Source organism: Cryptotermes secundus, unplaced genomic scaffold (genome assembly GCF_002891405.2).
Source record: "Cryptotermes secundus unplaced genomic scaffold, Csec_1.0 scaffold171, whole genome shotgun sequence".
In the NCBI taxonomy this organism is placed as follows: domain Eukaryota; kingdom Metazoa; phylum Arthropoda; class Insecta; order Blattodea; family Kalotermitidae; genus Cryptotermes; species Cryptotermes secundus.
This window is the reverse complement of record NW_019726223.1, coordinates 886,334-904,058: the sequence shown is the minus strand read 5'-3', so window position 1 is coordinate 904,058 and position 17,725 is coordinate 886,334. Positions and strand designations below refer to the sequence as shown.

General features: G+C 42.5%; 1 protein-coding gene across 1 annotated transcript in view; it reads right to left on the bottom strand.

The window, feature by feature from the left end:
* LOC111863890 (microtubule-associated proteins 1A/1B light chain 3C) overlaps window positions 1-17,725 on the bottom strand; it is a 45,353-nt gene that overhangs the window by 5,667 nt on the left and 21,961 nt on the right. Inside the window, exons 3-4 of the mRNA XM_023850684.2 lie at window positions 4,934-5,040; window positions 3,084-3,284 (exon numbers count right to left, since the gene is read on the bottom strand). Coding sequence (XP_023706452.1) covers window positions 3,107-3,284; window positions 4,934-5,040 — 285 coding nt within the window. The 3' untranslated portion in view covers window positions 3,084-3,106. The remainder of the gene's footprint in view (window positions 1-3,083; window positions 3,285-4,933; window positions 5,041-17,725) is intronic.

Sequence of the window (17,725 nt, the reverse complement as noted above, 5' to 3'; positions counted from 1 at the left end):
GCTCGCTGTAATGCTGCAGTGATAATAAAGGGAAGACGACAAGATAATATTAACCGACTTGCACATAGATAGCAAAAAAGTGGAATGCAAAGCTTTAAATATCTAAAAAACAACTTTAAATATTTTATAAGCATTTTACATTACTCATAAAATGCAAAATACAACAGTATAACAATGGATCAACAGTTTTCATCTACAATCTTGTACACTTGATGACGGCCAGTTAGGCAGAAACACGTAGTGTTAAATAAAGACAAAGAGTCTTTGAAGTGTGAATTTTAATACATGGAAGAAGTTGCACAAGGATGGTGATGTGAGTTGCGCTAAAAATTGGAATAAACAGTGCAACAGGATGCTGCAATACAATATTATAAACTGACACTTTCAGGAAAATATGCAATGTACAAATATCTTGCCACTATAGGGTGCCCCTACTTCATACCTTTCAATTTTCTGCCCTAATTAACACCAACACAGTGGTTATGCAGAGTTCTGAGACTGAAATGGCACTAGCACTACTTCACGCAGGGCCCTGAAATTTAATGTCAAAATATGTCTTCAAAATATTAAATTTTTGTTAAGGTAATTTTCTTTTTCAGAGTGTAAAGTATCAGGATTACCACACAAAGTCCACATATTTAGTTTTCACTTTGATAGTGGTAGGTAATGACCCAGTGGTGAAAGGCAAGCAAAATTTTTTCTGACATCTACAAACTATGTAAGTAGCACTTTTTATACATCAGATATTACATATATGACAGCAGTGTAAAAGTCTGAAGTTATATCTGAGAGATGTACCAGCACTAGTAACATTATGAAGAGAAATGGACTACTACTTACTACATAGCATAATTTGTTCTTACTAGCCATGATTAACATGTTGATAAAGACGAAAATAGCTGGCATCATAATTCTTGTTTACAGCTGGCAATGTGGCACTGGGTGAGGTTATTCTCTGGGTACTTATTTTTCCTCCAAATCATTACTCCACAAATGATTTGCATTCATTTTTCACTGCCATTGAATGTATGATAGACCTGACCAGCCAGCATGTTATCACTAACTCAATCCTCATTTGGGTCTTCACCTATGACCCAGTCAGCAGTTGAGTGAACTCAGAGTAAAGAATGTTAACTCCTACAGTTAGTAATTAACTTGATGATGTCAGTAGCTGGGCAGGGAGCTAAGAACTCATCATAAAACACCAGAATGTTCCAAAATGTTACACAAGGCCTTGAACTTTACCACTTGGAAGACCTGGGTACATACGGAATGAACAGTAAACAGGATCTTCAAAGAGAAAGGGTGTGGAATGGTTCATCTGGCTCAGAATACAGATAAGTGGCAGGCTCCTGTGAACACAGTTATAGACCTTCAGGTTCCATAAAAGGTGGGGAATTTGAGAAGCTGATGTAGTATTTAACTTCTCAAGCACTGTATACTACATGGAATTGGTTCCTGTCCACATTTTTAGACCTGGCAGGTCTCAATGAGTGTATTTCGTTGAATCTATTCATGTAATGATTATATATATACATAATGAGAGAGACAATGTGAGTGAGTTTGGTGTGTGTGTGTTATAAAAGTGACTTAGTGCATCAATCTTCCTCTCCCACAATTCAGCTGCAACCATGTGACATTTTTTGTCTTGTTTGCTTTATTGGTTGAATATGGTATTATATTATCCCACTGCTACTCCAATACTTCTCATGCACAACCAGGAGGACAGGTATAATCAAAACAGTCTTTAGTTAGTTAGTTAGTTAGTTAAACTGCTGAAAACATTACAAAGTGTACATGGTGAGGATGTAAACAAATCAGCAAAATAACACCAAGGCCATGTTTTTGCATACCTCCAATCTCGGTTATAAACATCTGCAGTATAATATTTCACCCTGTCATTTGTGCCTACCCATGTGGCCAGATGCCACAAACAGCTTTCTGGCAACCTGTCAGGCACACCCATCAGACTAATGCAACATCCTTTACTCAGTGTGGCTGTAGCATGGCAATGACCCACTCCTTAGCATTTCAAGCCTCAAACTTCATAATACAAGGAATGATGTATCCTATGTCAATAATTTGACTAAGGATGAATAAAATTGAGCTGAAATAAATGGACCACAGACAGCCCACACAGACTACCTCCTCCCTGTAATAACCTCAAATATTTAAAGAGATGTCATTTCACATGTGGACAAAACATATTCAAAATTTATACATCCACAATGAGACACTTTCCACAGCAGTGAATATTAACCCTTTCCACACCATATATTGACTAGAGTGTCTCAGGATATTTGCATTAAAACTGCCACATCCAGTTTCATACAGCATTTCTGTTAACAAATGGCACCAAGTGCAACATACCAATGTGAAGAAGAAAGAGTGGGTTTTCAAAACAAAAGTTTCTCTAGTTGTTTCAAGTCATCTGAGGAAAGTTTATGGGGTTTCCTGTGTAACTGCATTTACCACGATCCATCCTTGGTATTTTTAGCAGGCAGTTCTATGGCATGACTTGACAGTTAGAAGGTTAATAGTGTAGCCTTCTGGGATGTCACATCATGTAGTCTGGTAGAAAGGTACCAACCTAATGCTGAGGCAATATATCCTCTCCAAATTATTTGTAATCATCTACCAAGCTGTAGGACCTGAGTCCCTGAACAGCTATGCACACAGGGGTATAAACTCCTAGTACAGTCACCCAAGTTAAACAGGTCAAAGTGTAGAGGGTGAACAGAAGGTAGCTCCTGCTCCTCCAGGTTGGAGGTTATGTGTAAGGTTAATAACCTCAACTCACAAAACAACGTGCATTAAGAAACCTGTCAATGGATGCTGGATGAACAATTTTGGGGACTGCATGTGGAATTATATCTTGCCACTTAGGATTTAATCAGTTCATTGTCAAAAAGAAGCACTGGGTAGACCTCGAAAGAGATGGATGGAGGATGTACAGAATGATTTATGAGAGCTGAATGTGAAGAGATGAAGGCAAGAGGAAAATAACAGAGAAGAAAGGTCAAAGGAGGCCAAGGCTCTTGGAGGACAACAGACAGTAGTAAGCAAGCAACTGAGAATATTACCTGTCAGCACACCTGAAGCAGATCTAGGGCCCAGGTGCTCCAGAGCCGAACACTTCCTGAGATGCATATGTGACGTGAAGAAAACCGTCATCATCCTGGTGCTCGCTATACACTTCTGCCATTGTTTTGGATAAACTCAACATTGAACGGTTGTTCACAAGAAGGTAGAATGCTTGTGTTGAACCCAGTTGCATTCTATTCCTGAAAAACAAGAGACAAATAACATTTAGTGAGATCTGAGCGTCTCACAATAGTGGGATGTGACGCTGTGTAGTCTCGGGGATGGTTACCAATGTTTTCATACTCTTTTTTTCTCCTGACTTCTCTCTCCCTTCTGCAGGTTCACTTGGAACCATTATTCCTCCAATTCACTCTGTCTTTTGAATACAACCCTCTGAAGGGCCAATGTAATTTACTGTGTTCTCTTTACTCCTATTGGTTCACTCAGAGACCTAATCCTCCACTTGCCTGTATCCATAAAATTTTTCTTCACTCAGCTTACATACATACATACACTGAAGGTGGTTGCAGTTAAGTCCCTCCAAAACGTTGGCATCCATCTATCAGACTACAGTGTCATATCCCAGAAGACAAGTGCTCTTCAAATAACACTTCCTTCACATGTAAGGGGAAACAGGAAACAATATGGCTGCATAATCATGTCAGGGATGAGAGAGAGTGAACTGGATGAGATAAAAAGTGTCTCTTATGGGTTCTATGTCGGGGCACACGGCAACGTAGTTGGTTGAGGCACTATGCTACAAGCTGGAAGGTCGCGGGTTCATGTCCCGATGAGGTCATTGGATTTTTTTTTTCAATTGACCTAATCCTTCCGGCCGCACTGTGGCCCTGCAGTGGACTCAGCCTCTAACAGAAATGAGTACCAGGAATTAATTAAACAATTTTCCTGGGGAGTAAAGCGCGGCCGGTGCCTAAGGCTGACAACCTTACCGCCATCTTTGAGCAGATTGTCTAGATAATGTGAGACCCTCAATGTCTCACAACCCTATGGGCCTTCATGGCCTGTTACAGGGATAGCTTTACCGTTTTACTTTTTTTATGGGTTCTATGTCATATCTCAGTTGGCAGGGACAATATCAGTATAACATCGTTCCATCGAACTTCTTTCGATACAGCATGCAAATTTTCCTATAAATGTAGGAACTACCTCCAATACCTAGGAGCCAGAATGAAAGCAAAATACCTCAGGTGAGAAAATTGCCTATCTTTATTAACAAAAGGGCAACTGAAACATCTACATATAAATAACGGCCAGTATTTTTTATATTAATGGAAAATCCAGTGCAGCGTTGCTAGGATATGGGGAAAATGTAAACAATCTTCCGGTGTCCCTAGAACACATGGAAAGCAATGATGGATATTCATTCATTCATCAGTAATATGTCAAGACGACAGTTCCACAGTCTCTTCCAAAACAGTTCCTCCACTTGATGTGATCTAGAGCTTTCTCCTTCAAACGAAAATATCCTCTTCTGTCCCCAAGGTCATCCAGCATCTTCTTACGTCTTCTTCCTTGTCTTCTGGTCACTTCTATCCGCCCCTCTATCTTTCCTTCAATAACTTCTTTTAGAAGGCAGTTACCGTGTAAGATATGACCGATCCAATTAGGATGGATATTAAGGCCCAAAAAAAGATACAAGGATGGAAAGAAAGGAATTATTGCCCATAATCTTTGATAGGTGGTTCACTACTATTAATACAATTAGGAAACAACTCCAGGTACCATGGTTACATGTTGTCCAGAATTTGTGCAGGTATAGGATGAAGCTTCATCTCCTCAAAATTTGCACAAAGAGAACATTTCAGGTTATACTGTGCATGCCACCCACCTGATGATGGTAACAAACTGCGACATTGTGATTTCCTGAGGTACCAAGAACTTGGTTTTATCCATCTGGGGCAGGCTCATCTCCTTGCGAAACCTGTCCACGATTACCTGAAATCATAAAGAGGAAATCTATGCCTGACAAAATACCACCGATGGGGTTATATCCAGAACCTTACAATGTACAGAGAAGCAAGTTAGAGTTTGTGGGTTATTTAATAACGTTTTCAGTATCTCTGTGTATACAGCAATAGACGGTAAGATGACTGATGAATTGGAAAGGATTTGCAAGTGGAGATACTCTCATGGAATTTGCCCAGAGGGACTGAGGAAAGCCACGAAATCCTGAAGATAGCTGGTGTCCTGGCTGAGATTCGAATCGACCACCTCCAGGATAAGTTTACAGCGTTACTGATACGACAGCCCACTCAATAACAAGTCAGGAAATATAGGGGACTAAACATCTGGGATGTAACGCAGTCATATATCGTAAGGCGGCATAGTAATCGTTTTGAGAACCGCAAGTTACATAATGTACTCAGAACGTAACAAATGAAGTACGTTCACACCCGTTTGTTTGATTATCATAAACTCTGTATGACTTTCCAGAGAAAACGTGTGTTCTATTTCCCTCTACAAATTCCAATCGAAATATTTTTTGTTCCGATAAATAATTAGCGAGTTACACTCGACACGAGAGAGCCGGGATAACTCAGTTGCTACACCAACTAGGCTATGGGCTGGACAACCGAGAAGTCGGGATTCGATTCCCGGTAGGGGAAAGGAATTTTGTTCTTCTCCATAACGTCCAGAACGGCTCTGGGGTACCATGGACTGTTTTTCCGGGGATAAAATGGCAGGGGGTTGCCAAGCTTAATGGTGGAGCTATATCTTCACTCCTCCACCTGTCTTCATGGCGTGGTGCTTAAAAAGCCTAGGGGTAACTTTTCCTTTTACAGTCGAGATGCGCGCAGTAACACGTGTAGGTCTTTATGCAAAGTGTTCGTTATTGTTCTATTTTAACCCAGAGTGGTAAAACTGTCCAGTATCAAATTAAATAAAATTCTATTAAATGAGACAGGAGTTGCTACGTGCGGACGACAGACGTGAGAAATCTAAAAGACGAATTCCTGCAAATTTGGCTTGCATACACTTCACAGTACATAATAATGCATGGGGAATTCCCCGTCTGTTGGTTCCTTCGTACTGAAATGCATAAAAAGGTCCGTTCTTTTCTTGTTTACAGGGCTGTTCCAATTTAAGTACAAAATTAACACAAGGCCTCGAGCCAGAAACAAACTATTAATCGCAGCAATTGGTTCCGCAACAGGCATCTGTCAGACTTCCAAGTGATCCCCATAGCAGCAACAGTCGCCTGGCGATACTTGGCTCGAAACTGAAATGTTCGCGTATTTGGCAAACGTCCTGTAAGGAGCAACATTTTAACGTACCAGGAGATTTTCCTGACACTGTGTATCAGCATCAAATTTGGAGCAAAGGTTAGTAAGAGTCAAGGCCCCTTTTGTTTATGACGCATCCTAGCGAACCACTGATCAGTCATATGGCTGCTCGGAAACAGCTCCATTTAAATCTACGGTTCCCCAAAGGTAAAAGGTAAAACTGTCCCTGTGCTTTACTAATTAAGCACTGTGCCATGAAAACGTATGGAGGAGTGGATGTATAGATCCACGTATTCTTGGCTTCGGCACTACTTGGAGGTGAGTGGTCAACTTCACTCCCCGGCCGCTTTACCCCCGCCACTCATTGGACAGGAAGCTGCGTGGACCCCAGAACTGGATTGGACGACGCGGACAGAAGAAATCTTGCTCCTACCGGGAATCTAACACCAACCCCTCAGCCGTCCAGCTCGTAGCCCGTTGCTATACGGTTCCATATGATGCACTGCAAATGCTCGTGGTATAGGATCCATTGAAAAGTTACCCTCGTGTACCAGTTTGTACTACTAGACACCAACACGATCTGGCCCACCACGGAACACAAAACCCTCGCATGGCGTTTCTGAAAAACAGATTTAACCACGTCAACTACGTAGCTGGATCATTTAATATACATATTGTGTATTTTTGCGAACTGGCAACTAAAGCTGTGTGAAAATGTGTCTGTTAGCTTCGGCACTGTCTCCTAATGCAACTCGAGGAGAAATGTTCATGAAATTGCACATTATGGAGTTGAACCAAAATTTGTCGCACTCCAATTTTAGTTAAAATTCAGCAACAATGAAATATTTATCGGAGAAAAAATATTTAGAACAATGGTCGTAGAGAGAAAAAATCGATTACATATTTTATGTGTAATACTTCAGTAATCCTGTTTTTGTTCAGGTTGCAGTATGCTAAATTATGTTTTGTATTATGGTTTGTTAGTAAGTCAGTTTTAAAGACAAGTGAACAAAAGGGAGCGTACTTCTTGCGTACATTTCCGCCTTAAAGTACTAGTACCTAATCCAATGACAGTCTTGAAGAGCATTTTTACAGTTGTTCATTTCATCAAGATTATAAGAAAGCGATAATTCATAACCGTATTCACAAAAGAACCCTAAAAATGGTCACTGTAAAAAGATCGTGTCCTCAAGGTTGGGGTTCGACGCAAAGCTGCGGACCTTATTCTGTAAAGAAATTATTATTGGGAAATCCAAAGAAGCGTAAACAGCAGAATCTTCTGAGGAAGGCCTAAAAAGACTGTTTTGCCGATGATGATGAGCAGGGCCCGGATTTTGATGACATGTCATCTTTTTTTCCTTGTAGCCTATGCGATGCTCTTAAATATATAAATCCCGGATACGAGCTGCTGGTTACAGAAATGTAAATTTTATAGGTAATTTTTTGCCATGTTTTGACATTTTTAGGTTTAAGGTCATTTTTTCATTTTGGGGGTATTTTTTTGGTACATTTTTGGACTTTTAAGGGTATTTCTTGTCATTTTTGGCCATTTTATGGAATTTTTCTTCGCATGTTTTCTGAAATGTGAATAACATGGAAGCGAAGTGTTCTTTCTTTTCTCCTTTAGGTAATTTTTCTGGATTTTTTCAGTCATTTTTTGAATATTTTCAGGTCATCAAAATCCGGGCCCTGATGATGAGAGACTATCTATTACGTGTTTCTTTCTAGCGAATCGCCTAGGAATATTCCGAGTACTCCCAAGTTCGGGAGAGACTGTGGCTGTCGAGTTAAGTCCATCTTTCCTTGTATTACTGATACAGTCGACAGACTTAAAACGGGAACGATTGCGGACATAGTGCGTTACCATTGACTACTTGACATTTCATGTGAGTTCCTGGTAACCTGTTTGGTGGGTACCAAGCTGTAGTACAGTTAGGTACATCACGGCTGCCGTGACTGTACGGTTCCATCACGATCACACAGAAACACAAAAAGCTCTCACTGAACTCATAAACCTTACTTCCCATTTGCACAGATTTATAGTCCTATAGATCTAATACTTGCTGCTCACTTCGCTTAATATTCGACCCTGAAAACGGTGGCAGTAAGTTCCTTCGAAGCCGGTCACGGTAGCCGAGCGGTCTAAGGCATGTACTGTCTTCGCTCGCTCGGAAGCCGGGATCGTGGGTTCGAATCCCACTCAGGGCATGGATGTTTAGTTTGTGTGTGCGCGTTTTTCTGTGTTTGTGTACAGGTAGAGGCCTTGCGACGAGCTGATCACGCGCCCAAGGAGTCCTACCGTATGTGTAAGATATAGAAAAATCGAAGTGAACGGAGAAGTTCGTGGAGATAGGCCTAGGCCCACTGGGGCTGTAGTGTCAAGAAAAAAAAAGTTCCTTCGAAACGTCGGTAACTTTCTGCCAGCCCACGCCGTGTCATATCCCAGATGACAGCACACTCCCCATCTTAATACTGATGTACGGATTCATTTCGTGTCATACTTCTCTTCTATTTTACTTTGTCTCCGCTTTTCGATTCATAATAACATTCAACTAATTAAAATACGTTCTTGCTCTGTAATCGGCCAACTGCCTGATCAGAGATGAAAACTACGATTTAAAGACCAAGAACATGATAATGTGCTGCCTGGTTGAGGCGGCGATGTCACATAAGTAAGGTGCTTTGTGGAATAACTGGCTGAGGAAAACGAAAAAGTTCTGAGGGAAAAACTCCTGAACTTCCACTCCAACCACCATGAATCTCACATGAAGTCACCTGGGACTGAACATGAGGCTCCGATCTGAGAAACCAGTAACTGATCGGAATGTTGAAAACGATAATTTTCGTTCTCTATTTTTAATCCAATTTTATGACTTCTATTCTCTTTCAGCTTCTCTTCTTCCGCTTTCTTTCCTCTATCCATCTTTGTTTCGTAACGATTACACATTCACGCAGCAAATACTTCGCCCCAAACATCTCTGAGGGCAAGTCATACCTTGAGTAGGAAACCTAACGCAAGGGAAATTTTGTGAATTCAGAGAGACCTCTGGTAAGGCGATTTTGGTTGTCAACGTATGCTGAAAATAGTTAGCAACTTCGTCATAATGACATAACGACTTGTATCACTTTCTGATCGTGATGCACCCTCAGAACGTTTTGGGCACAGTATAAGAGCGAGGTCAGGTGCCCAATATCTCGGGACTATCAAATACTCTGTCAGTGTGGCCTTCAGCAGAATGTTTATGCCGCTTTCTGGCACTGCTTCAACGCGAACCATCTTCGAATCAGATCTATTATTGCGCTCTACATTGTTGGCCAATGGTCCAATGGGCCATGTAAGGTCACATAGCAACAGGGGAAAGTCTGGAAGTTTATCAATTTTAGTGGGTCTCTTGCTTTTTTATCTGAGACTCGTTATCCCTTGCCCTCGCCATAAAAACATTCTTGTTTGTGTGGAAAATTACCATATAGATTACATTCTTTAAAACTCGTGATTAAAAAATAAAACCTAAGTTCGCGAGCCCTTGTTTGTATCCTCGTTATCAACAGCGGAGAAGAGGGTGGGGGAATAGGCATAATATGTCCTCGAATATAAACTGTTCAAGACATGTCGGATCTGAGGTTCGCACAGCGGGAACTATGACAAGTACGGTCTTCTGGGTTGTAGCGCGGAGACAGACATTTCGGAAGAACATATCTCCTCCACCATTAGGGTCGAAGTGTAAGTGAAGTAAGGAAACGCCCTAAGCAGGCGGCAAGCTGGAGGCAATTATGACCCTCCGAAACGTTGGGTTCTCTCCAAACTACAAGGCGTTCTAAACCAGGCGCCCGCACCATTAAAGTTCAAAAGATGTTAAAAACAATCAATCTATTTTGGATTTACTCTGACAGATGCATACAAATAAATAGGTACTAAAAATACTCACTGTTTTGCGTGGCGCATGAGAGTTCTGAAGAATCTATCTATCTATTCACTACCTAAAATTAACATTTTGCTCCCGGTGCACCCGGTAGCGTAGTTGGTTGAGGCACTATGCTACAAGCTGGAAGGTCGCGGTTTCGATTCCCGATGAGGTCATTGGGTTTCTCAATTGTCTTCCTTATGGCAACAATACGACTCTGTTTTCCGTGTGTGGTCGGTGCGGAAGCTATATAACGACAATTACAGATATAAAAAAAAATCAGGACCCCCGTGTGAAGGCGGGGTCGAATACCTCCACCGTGACCCTGCGAGTCGTAGGAGGCAACGAAAAGGAAAGTCTCAAATCTGAGACAGTAAAATATGGTCGCGAGTCCAATGGAACTCGGACCCGAGAAAGAATGTGCTGGCAAGGACCAGCAGCATATACTAAAGACAGACCCGTCCTCTCGTTAGAGAGGGCGTTCCCTTTTCGTAGCCTCCTACGACTCAACGAGGCTACGGTTGGACCAATGGGTGTGTGAATATTATACTCATTGCTCCAACTAACTCCTGGTTATAACACCTAGGCCGAGACCGCGCACAAAACACCGTTCTTCTGTTGCTGTTCAACTGTTTCCATGGGAACACTGCTGTTTAAGAAGCCGTTACTCAGTAACGGCTGCCGTATATTTGCCTACTCCGCCTAGCAACGTGAGTTGTTTATAAGAGTCATTACATAGCAACGGGTCTACATACTACAATACTCTTTGTCTAAAGCAATTTTGAGGGTGAGCTGATATCTTAAGTAGGAAACCTTACGGATGAAAAGTCCTGTGTCCTCAACGAGATCTCCGGTATGGTAATTCTGTTTACCACTCTATGCTGAAAACATAATGTAGTCGCGGTCGCTGTCAATAGCTCAGACTAAACAGCGTCGAGTGGTATAATGAAAAGAGGAATAATGGATTTAAAAGGATAAAGAAGTGGTCGTGGCCTCCTCCAGGTATTAAGCTACCATCTGGCTAGATGGCCTGATAGAAAATATGAAAACTTTCGTATACGCAGCGTTCCGACGAGATTCGAACACAGCACCTCCCAAATATGAGTCTACAGCGTTACCGCTATACAAACCCGATCGGCTCAGCTGTCTTTAGCTCAGAATACACAGTACCGAATGGCAGGATCAGTAAATAATGAACTGGAGAGAGCGTGGAAGGAGACGGTCGTCGCCAAATTTAAATTATTTTCCGAACATCCTCCTCGAGTGACTGAGGGACCGTGCCATATGTCATGCTGTTAGTCGAATACGTTCGCCGTAGCCCTGCGAGCCGTAGGAGGCGACGAAAAGGGAACACAGTGCCTGGGGGTAGAAAGGGGCCACCCTGTTCCTGTGTGATATAAATACAGGGCCCTGACCCTCCAGGTTGGTTGGGGTAGTCTCGAATCTGGGACAGTAAAATGTGGTCATGAGTTCCGCTGGACTCGGAACTGAGAATGACTGAGCTGGCGAGGACCAGCAGCAACAACTGTAAACGACTGACCCATCCTATTGTCAGAAAGGATATTATACATATAAGGACTATAACCGCAAGTTGGAAAATAAAATTACTGGTAGTGAGCGACAAGGGGCTTGTCGCCAAGACGAACTGACTGGGGGTAAACTACGAGTCGTTAAGTGACTATGATTCTGACATGGGTTTGACCCAGTACCTGGGGGTGTAACTGGGCCACAATGTTCCTAGTGGATATAAATAGGGGGACATGACCCTCCAGGATGGGGGAGTCTCGAATCTGAGATAGTAAAATATGGCCAAGAATCCCGCCGGACTCGGACCCTTGAATAACTGCGTTGGCGTGGGCCAGCAGCAATTTTAAACGGCGGACGCATCCTCTCGTCAGAGAGAGCGTCCCACATCAACAAATTCGCAACTGTCTTAGAGTAATAAAAATCTGGTCGTAAGCCCCAGATGGGATTTGAAATCAAAACAGACTGGCCGACTGATCGTCGGTCGTAACATAACTCTGACTTTGACTTGACATCGGTTTGTCCGCGATTTGCATACAGCTTTCAATTTTCCATATGTACACGTATACTATTATATATAAAAAAACACGTGCAGGCAACAATCATGTCATACAAAATCATGACAATGAACATGTTCGCGATAGAGGACGTCAAGGAAATATAAGAGGCTTAAACTTGGCGGTGGTCAATCTTACGACCGTTCAAGTGACTAAGCTGCCGTTGTAGCACAAGATACTAAAGACACACATGGTCTGCTCTGCAAAGCCTGTACTGACAGAGGGCTTGTGTGTAGTGCAAATGGAGGAATTTTTCAGTAACATGCTATATGTGCGAAATGTACACTTCACGAAGGCCAAGCATATTCATAACAGGCAAACCAATCTTCTCGTCAGAGAGGATGTTACATAAGGATTATTATCACAAGGGTTAAGTTGAGGGGAAAATCTCTGGTCGTGGGTCACAAGGGGCTTGACGCCAAGATAAACTGATTGACGGTAAATCGCCAGTTGTAAAGTAACTCTGACCTGACCATGGGGTTTTCAGTGATTGAGGTTAGCTCTTCCTAAGGAACCCAAACAGAGTAGGTGTCTCCGAGGACGGAAACATATCAAGTTTCCAAAACGTTGTGTTTTCTAGTTTCTAGAATACCGGACGATGGACAAAGTAATTCTGAAAAAACTGCTTGCTCGTTCGGGACTTACTGCATAACTTGCGTTTACGCTACGGGTTGGAAGTCGACATTTCGTTGCTATGGTTAACCTGAAATTGCGTAATAACAAAGATAAATCTCACGCTTGTGTGTCTGAAATTACTAGATAAAGTAGGCTAACAAATAAGATTTAGATATAACGCAATGGCCTCAAATTTGACATACTGGTCTATGGGTTCTGAGTGTTAGCGAAGGAAAATAACTATACTAAGCAGTCAGGACACTTAAACCAGAGTAGACGGAAACAATGAAAGGGGGCTGGAAACGGAAGCAGACGCGAGTGGAAGCCATCTACTTAGTTCCGGAAACGTTCCTCTTTTTTTTAACGAAGCTATTTACAGTGCCTTAACTTTCGTCGTAACTAGAGTTCTCAACAGCGACACAAGAAAGAACGAATTCACGAACCTACTTTATGATCACTTGGTTTTAATATACACTGGTCATTCGCCGGGCTTTTCTACTGAACTGGGACATTTAAAGGTTCTGAAGAGCTATCTCCATTCCTGCACCAAACAAATTTTTCAGCAATTATTCAGACACAAAAAACCTCACTTTCATAGACATAACTTCACTATCTAAACAAATTGCTGGCGAAAAATAAAGATTCTGATGGTCACTGCCAATTTGTAATTTCGTTTATGTTAAGCCAGCATTCGCTGAAAGTTTAAACCAACAAATCCCCATGCAGTTCATGCGACGCTGCCCAATAAGAACCAAGGCTCCCCGTATCAGTTCAGACACTAACAATGGAATCATTACATCGACAATTTGTTTGCCTTACTCTGAGTACTGACATTTTACCTACACATGCGAGATTTGAGGTTCTCACGGTCGTGGCTATGAACATTAGTCTCCTGAGGTTTGACGCCGTGAAGTCTCGTACAGTTTGCCTAAAACATATTATACAATGTAGCAACTTTTCGGAAAGAAAGCCCTGCGTGTTGGAATATTTCCGGTGTAGAGAATTCGGTTCCCATTCTATGCTGAAAATATAATCTAGTAACTTTCTAATGGCCGGTCACGGTAGCCAAGCGGTCTAAGGCATACACTGTCTTCGCTTGCTCGGAAGCCGGGATCGTGGGTTCGAATCCCACTCAGGGCATGGATGTTTGTGTGCGTTTTTCTGTGTTTGTCTACAGGTAGAGGCCTTGCGACGAGCTGATCACTCGCCCAAGGAGTCGAACCGTATGTCTCAGATCTAGTAAACCGAAGTGAAACGGAGAGTTTCATGGAGGTAGGCCTAGGCCCAAACGAAGGCTGTAGCGCCAATGGGGGGGGGGGACCCTTTATAATGACGTAATGATATAAGTCACTATGTGATGATGACACACCCTCAAAGATGTTTCAGACAACAGATGGCATGCAAATGTTTGGAAGAGCCTTCTGCGGTACCCTAAAGACTGAGGTAGCTGGTTCCGCCGAAACTTCGGTAACTCTACCAGAGTAGGCATTACCTCGAAGAAGACAGCAATTTTAATCTTCGCATGATTATCTGGCGGTAGCATAGTACCTGGTAGATCGCATTTTACCGATAGCTCAAATCTAGGGACAATAAAAAGTGTATCGAAGACAAGCTCGAAGGTGTTGACGTTTCCCAGTCCGGTTTTCACGTAACGGTATTTACCCATAGTTTCTTTTATTGAAAAGCCACGGGTCATTAGTTTAAACTGATTGAAAATATCAGGACACGATTCTTCCATTCACCATCTCAAAAATGAAGTACCTTTTACATTTAGGTAATCGGTGTTTCTAGCCTTCTAAAGACAAGGAAATATAAACGAAGAAACTCGGGCGCAGAAGGGAAATCCCCAGACAAAATCACGTGTGGCACCAGAACAGTGATAATGTCAGTCCCACGCCTCAGGAGACAAGCAACCAAATGGTTTCTTGGTATACGTCATGAGAGAATATTAACAAGATACTGGTGAGAGGATTTTGAGGCAGTTACAAACATCTAACTGGCTAAACCGTAAAAACATGAAGGAGAAGTACGAATGATAGTTGCCTATCCGTTAATAATCAGACATGACGCTTAAAGCCGGAAGAGTCCACACCTAGGAATGGCTTCTATGGGTATGCGAATTCGTGGAGGCCGACTTGGTACGGAACGCACTTTCCATGTCAACGGAATCAACAAAGGTTCCACGGATACGCGCTAGACTATAAAAGCGAGAGTGCAGAGAAGATTGATTTAGTTGTAAGAGAATTCGCGAGAAGCCGTGTGTTCAGCTGTGGAGTGCTAACCAGCGGGCAACGGAAGCTCAGATAAGTGACCGACTTGTAAATCAGAACCAAGTCAGTCACGCAGAAGAGAAGACACTCGTCCAGCAAGGAATGGAGCGAGTCTTAGGCAGCCATTGATTGTGGGCTGTTGTAATTGTAAAGAAGTGCCAATGAAGCCAATCATCCAATCCAGAACCAGTTGTTATTCGTCACGGAGCCCCAGACACGTGACAATACCAAATCCTGCTAGTGGAACGATCCTGAACCGCCAGTTTCCATGAGATCCACCTTAATGTCATCCTCCCATCACTTTGTCTCACAACTGGTCTCTTCCCAACGCGAACTGCCATGTTCAGTCTTTCGAAACAGCTTTTATTTCATTCCGTGTCCACGCATTGTCACGATGCGCGCCAAATTTGGTTTGGATAGGAGCCTTCACTCGTTTTATCGTAGGATCAGACCAGGGAACAGCTGAAACGCGTCTGGCATTGGGATAAGCACATTGTGAACTTCCCACACGAAACTCCAGTACAATCCGCCCCACTGAGTCAGACGACAAGACAGCATCGGAATGCGCGAAACTCCTCCCCTTTGCAGAAGAACAGATCCAATAACATACAACGCTGCAGCTTGTGAACTAGCGGCCATCGACCCATTTCCATTCAGATATGAGCCGCTGAATCCACCAGGCCATGGCTATACTCTTATACTCTTCGCCAAGTATAATTTAAATGATCAAGTCAAGGAGGATGGATGGGAAAGGCATGTAGCACGTATGGGTAAAAGAGGAATGCATATAGGATTTTGGTGGGAAAACTAGAAGGAAAGATACCACTAGGAAGACCTAGCTTTAGGTGGGAGAATAATATTAAGATTGATATTAAAGAGAGAGGATGGGTCCTACTGGCTGAATTGATCTGGCTCAGGATAGAGACCAGTGAAGGGCTCTTGTGAACATGGTAATGGACCTTTGGGTTCCATAAAATGTCGGGAAATACATGAGTAACTGCGCAACTTGCGGCTTTTCAAGAAGGGTTCAACCCCACTGAGTTGTTAGTTAGGCCAGGGTTCCTCAGACAGTGGGTCGCGACCTACTCTACACGGGGTAGCCAAATTCTTAAAATTTACTACGTATTTAAAATGCAACTGTACTTGCACAGTATTGATAAGTCGGTAACATTTAACATAGATGCTTTCGGAAAACGCAACAGCAGTGGGCGAAATATTTCGGAATCTTTCTGTAACTGTATAGGAACATTTTATGGTAGACTTGAAAGGATTCTGGCGATGGTGTATACTGTACTTCTTTAGGCTTATTTTGGACTTCACCCATCGTCTGGTATGTAAAAGACAAAAGTCTTTTACATACCAGACGATGGGTGAAGTCCAAAATAAGCCAAAAGAAGAACATTTTATGGCTTACTATACTTGCAAAGAGGCTGTAAAGCTATTTAGCTCCCTGCTGTCATTGTACAGACTTATAGACGCTGCCATCGTGTGCAGAACTGCACTTTCTGAGACTACAGTAACACTTTACGATGTATAGGTAACTGCAGGTGTAGAGAGAGGCTCTAAAGCTATTTAGGTTCCTGCTATCACCGTACAGTCTGACAGCCATTTGCAACAATGTGCAGAATTGAACTTTCCGCTGACCGGTAAATATGGGGTTACCCTACATTTAATTTTGGGGGGGGGGTTCCTCGGTATCACAAATATCGAGAACTCCAGCTGTAGGGAAAGGGTTAAAGTAAGAGATAAAGTGTGTTTTAATTAAACTGTACGCTATGAAGATGTATGGGAGAGTATACACGTAGATATAGCATTAGCCTCGGCACTAGTTATAGGTGCGTGGCCAGCTTCATGCCCCGGTCCACTTGACTCCAGGGGAAAAAGACCCAGGTATCCATTGGATAGGAGGCTGAATGAACCCCAGAACCTATGTGGACACTGTAGAGAAGAAAATCTCTTGCTCCTTCTACACTCTAACATATCTTTCTCCATCTTCCAGACCGCAGCTCAGTCACTACACCAACTGAGCTATCTCTAACTTTTCAGGGCCGCACATACCCACCATTCCCTGTCGATTCGAGGGCAATGACAAGTCACTGAAAACTATTATCGTCTGGGATGTGACACTATACCAACAAGGTTACTGTCAACAGACGACACATACCAGAACAATAAGTTCTGGGAAGAACTAATACCCTACTAGCCTTGATACAACACGGACCGTATAGAAAATGACGTATCCAACAATTCTTCTATTGTTGCGCATGTATTCCTTGCCGCGGTAACGCTTTTACCGAGCCGCAGCCTAGCAACGATAGAGGACTATATATACAGACACAGAGACTGACGGGAGGAATTTATGAATTACGTTAAGATGGGCTCAGCTGCCATGACATGCCAAGTTTAATAAATACCCCTTAAAACATTTAAAAGTTAACCGGGGGGGGGGATACACGGATGGCAAGAAGACCGCATAAGCCTACTTTCATTTTGCTTTCACAATAATGAAAGTAAGCTAAAAACAGCCA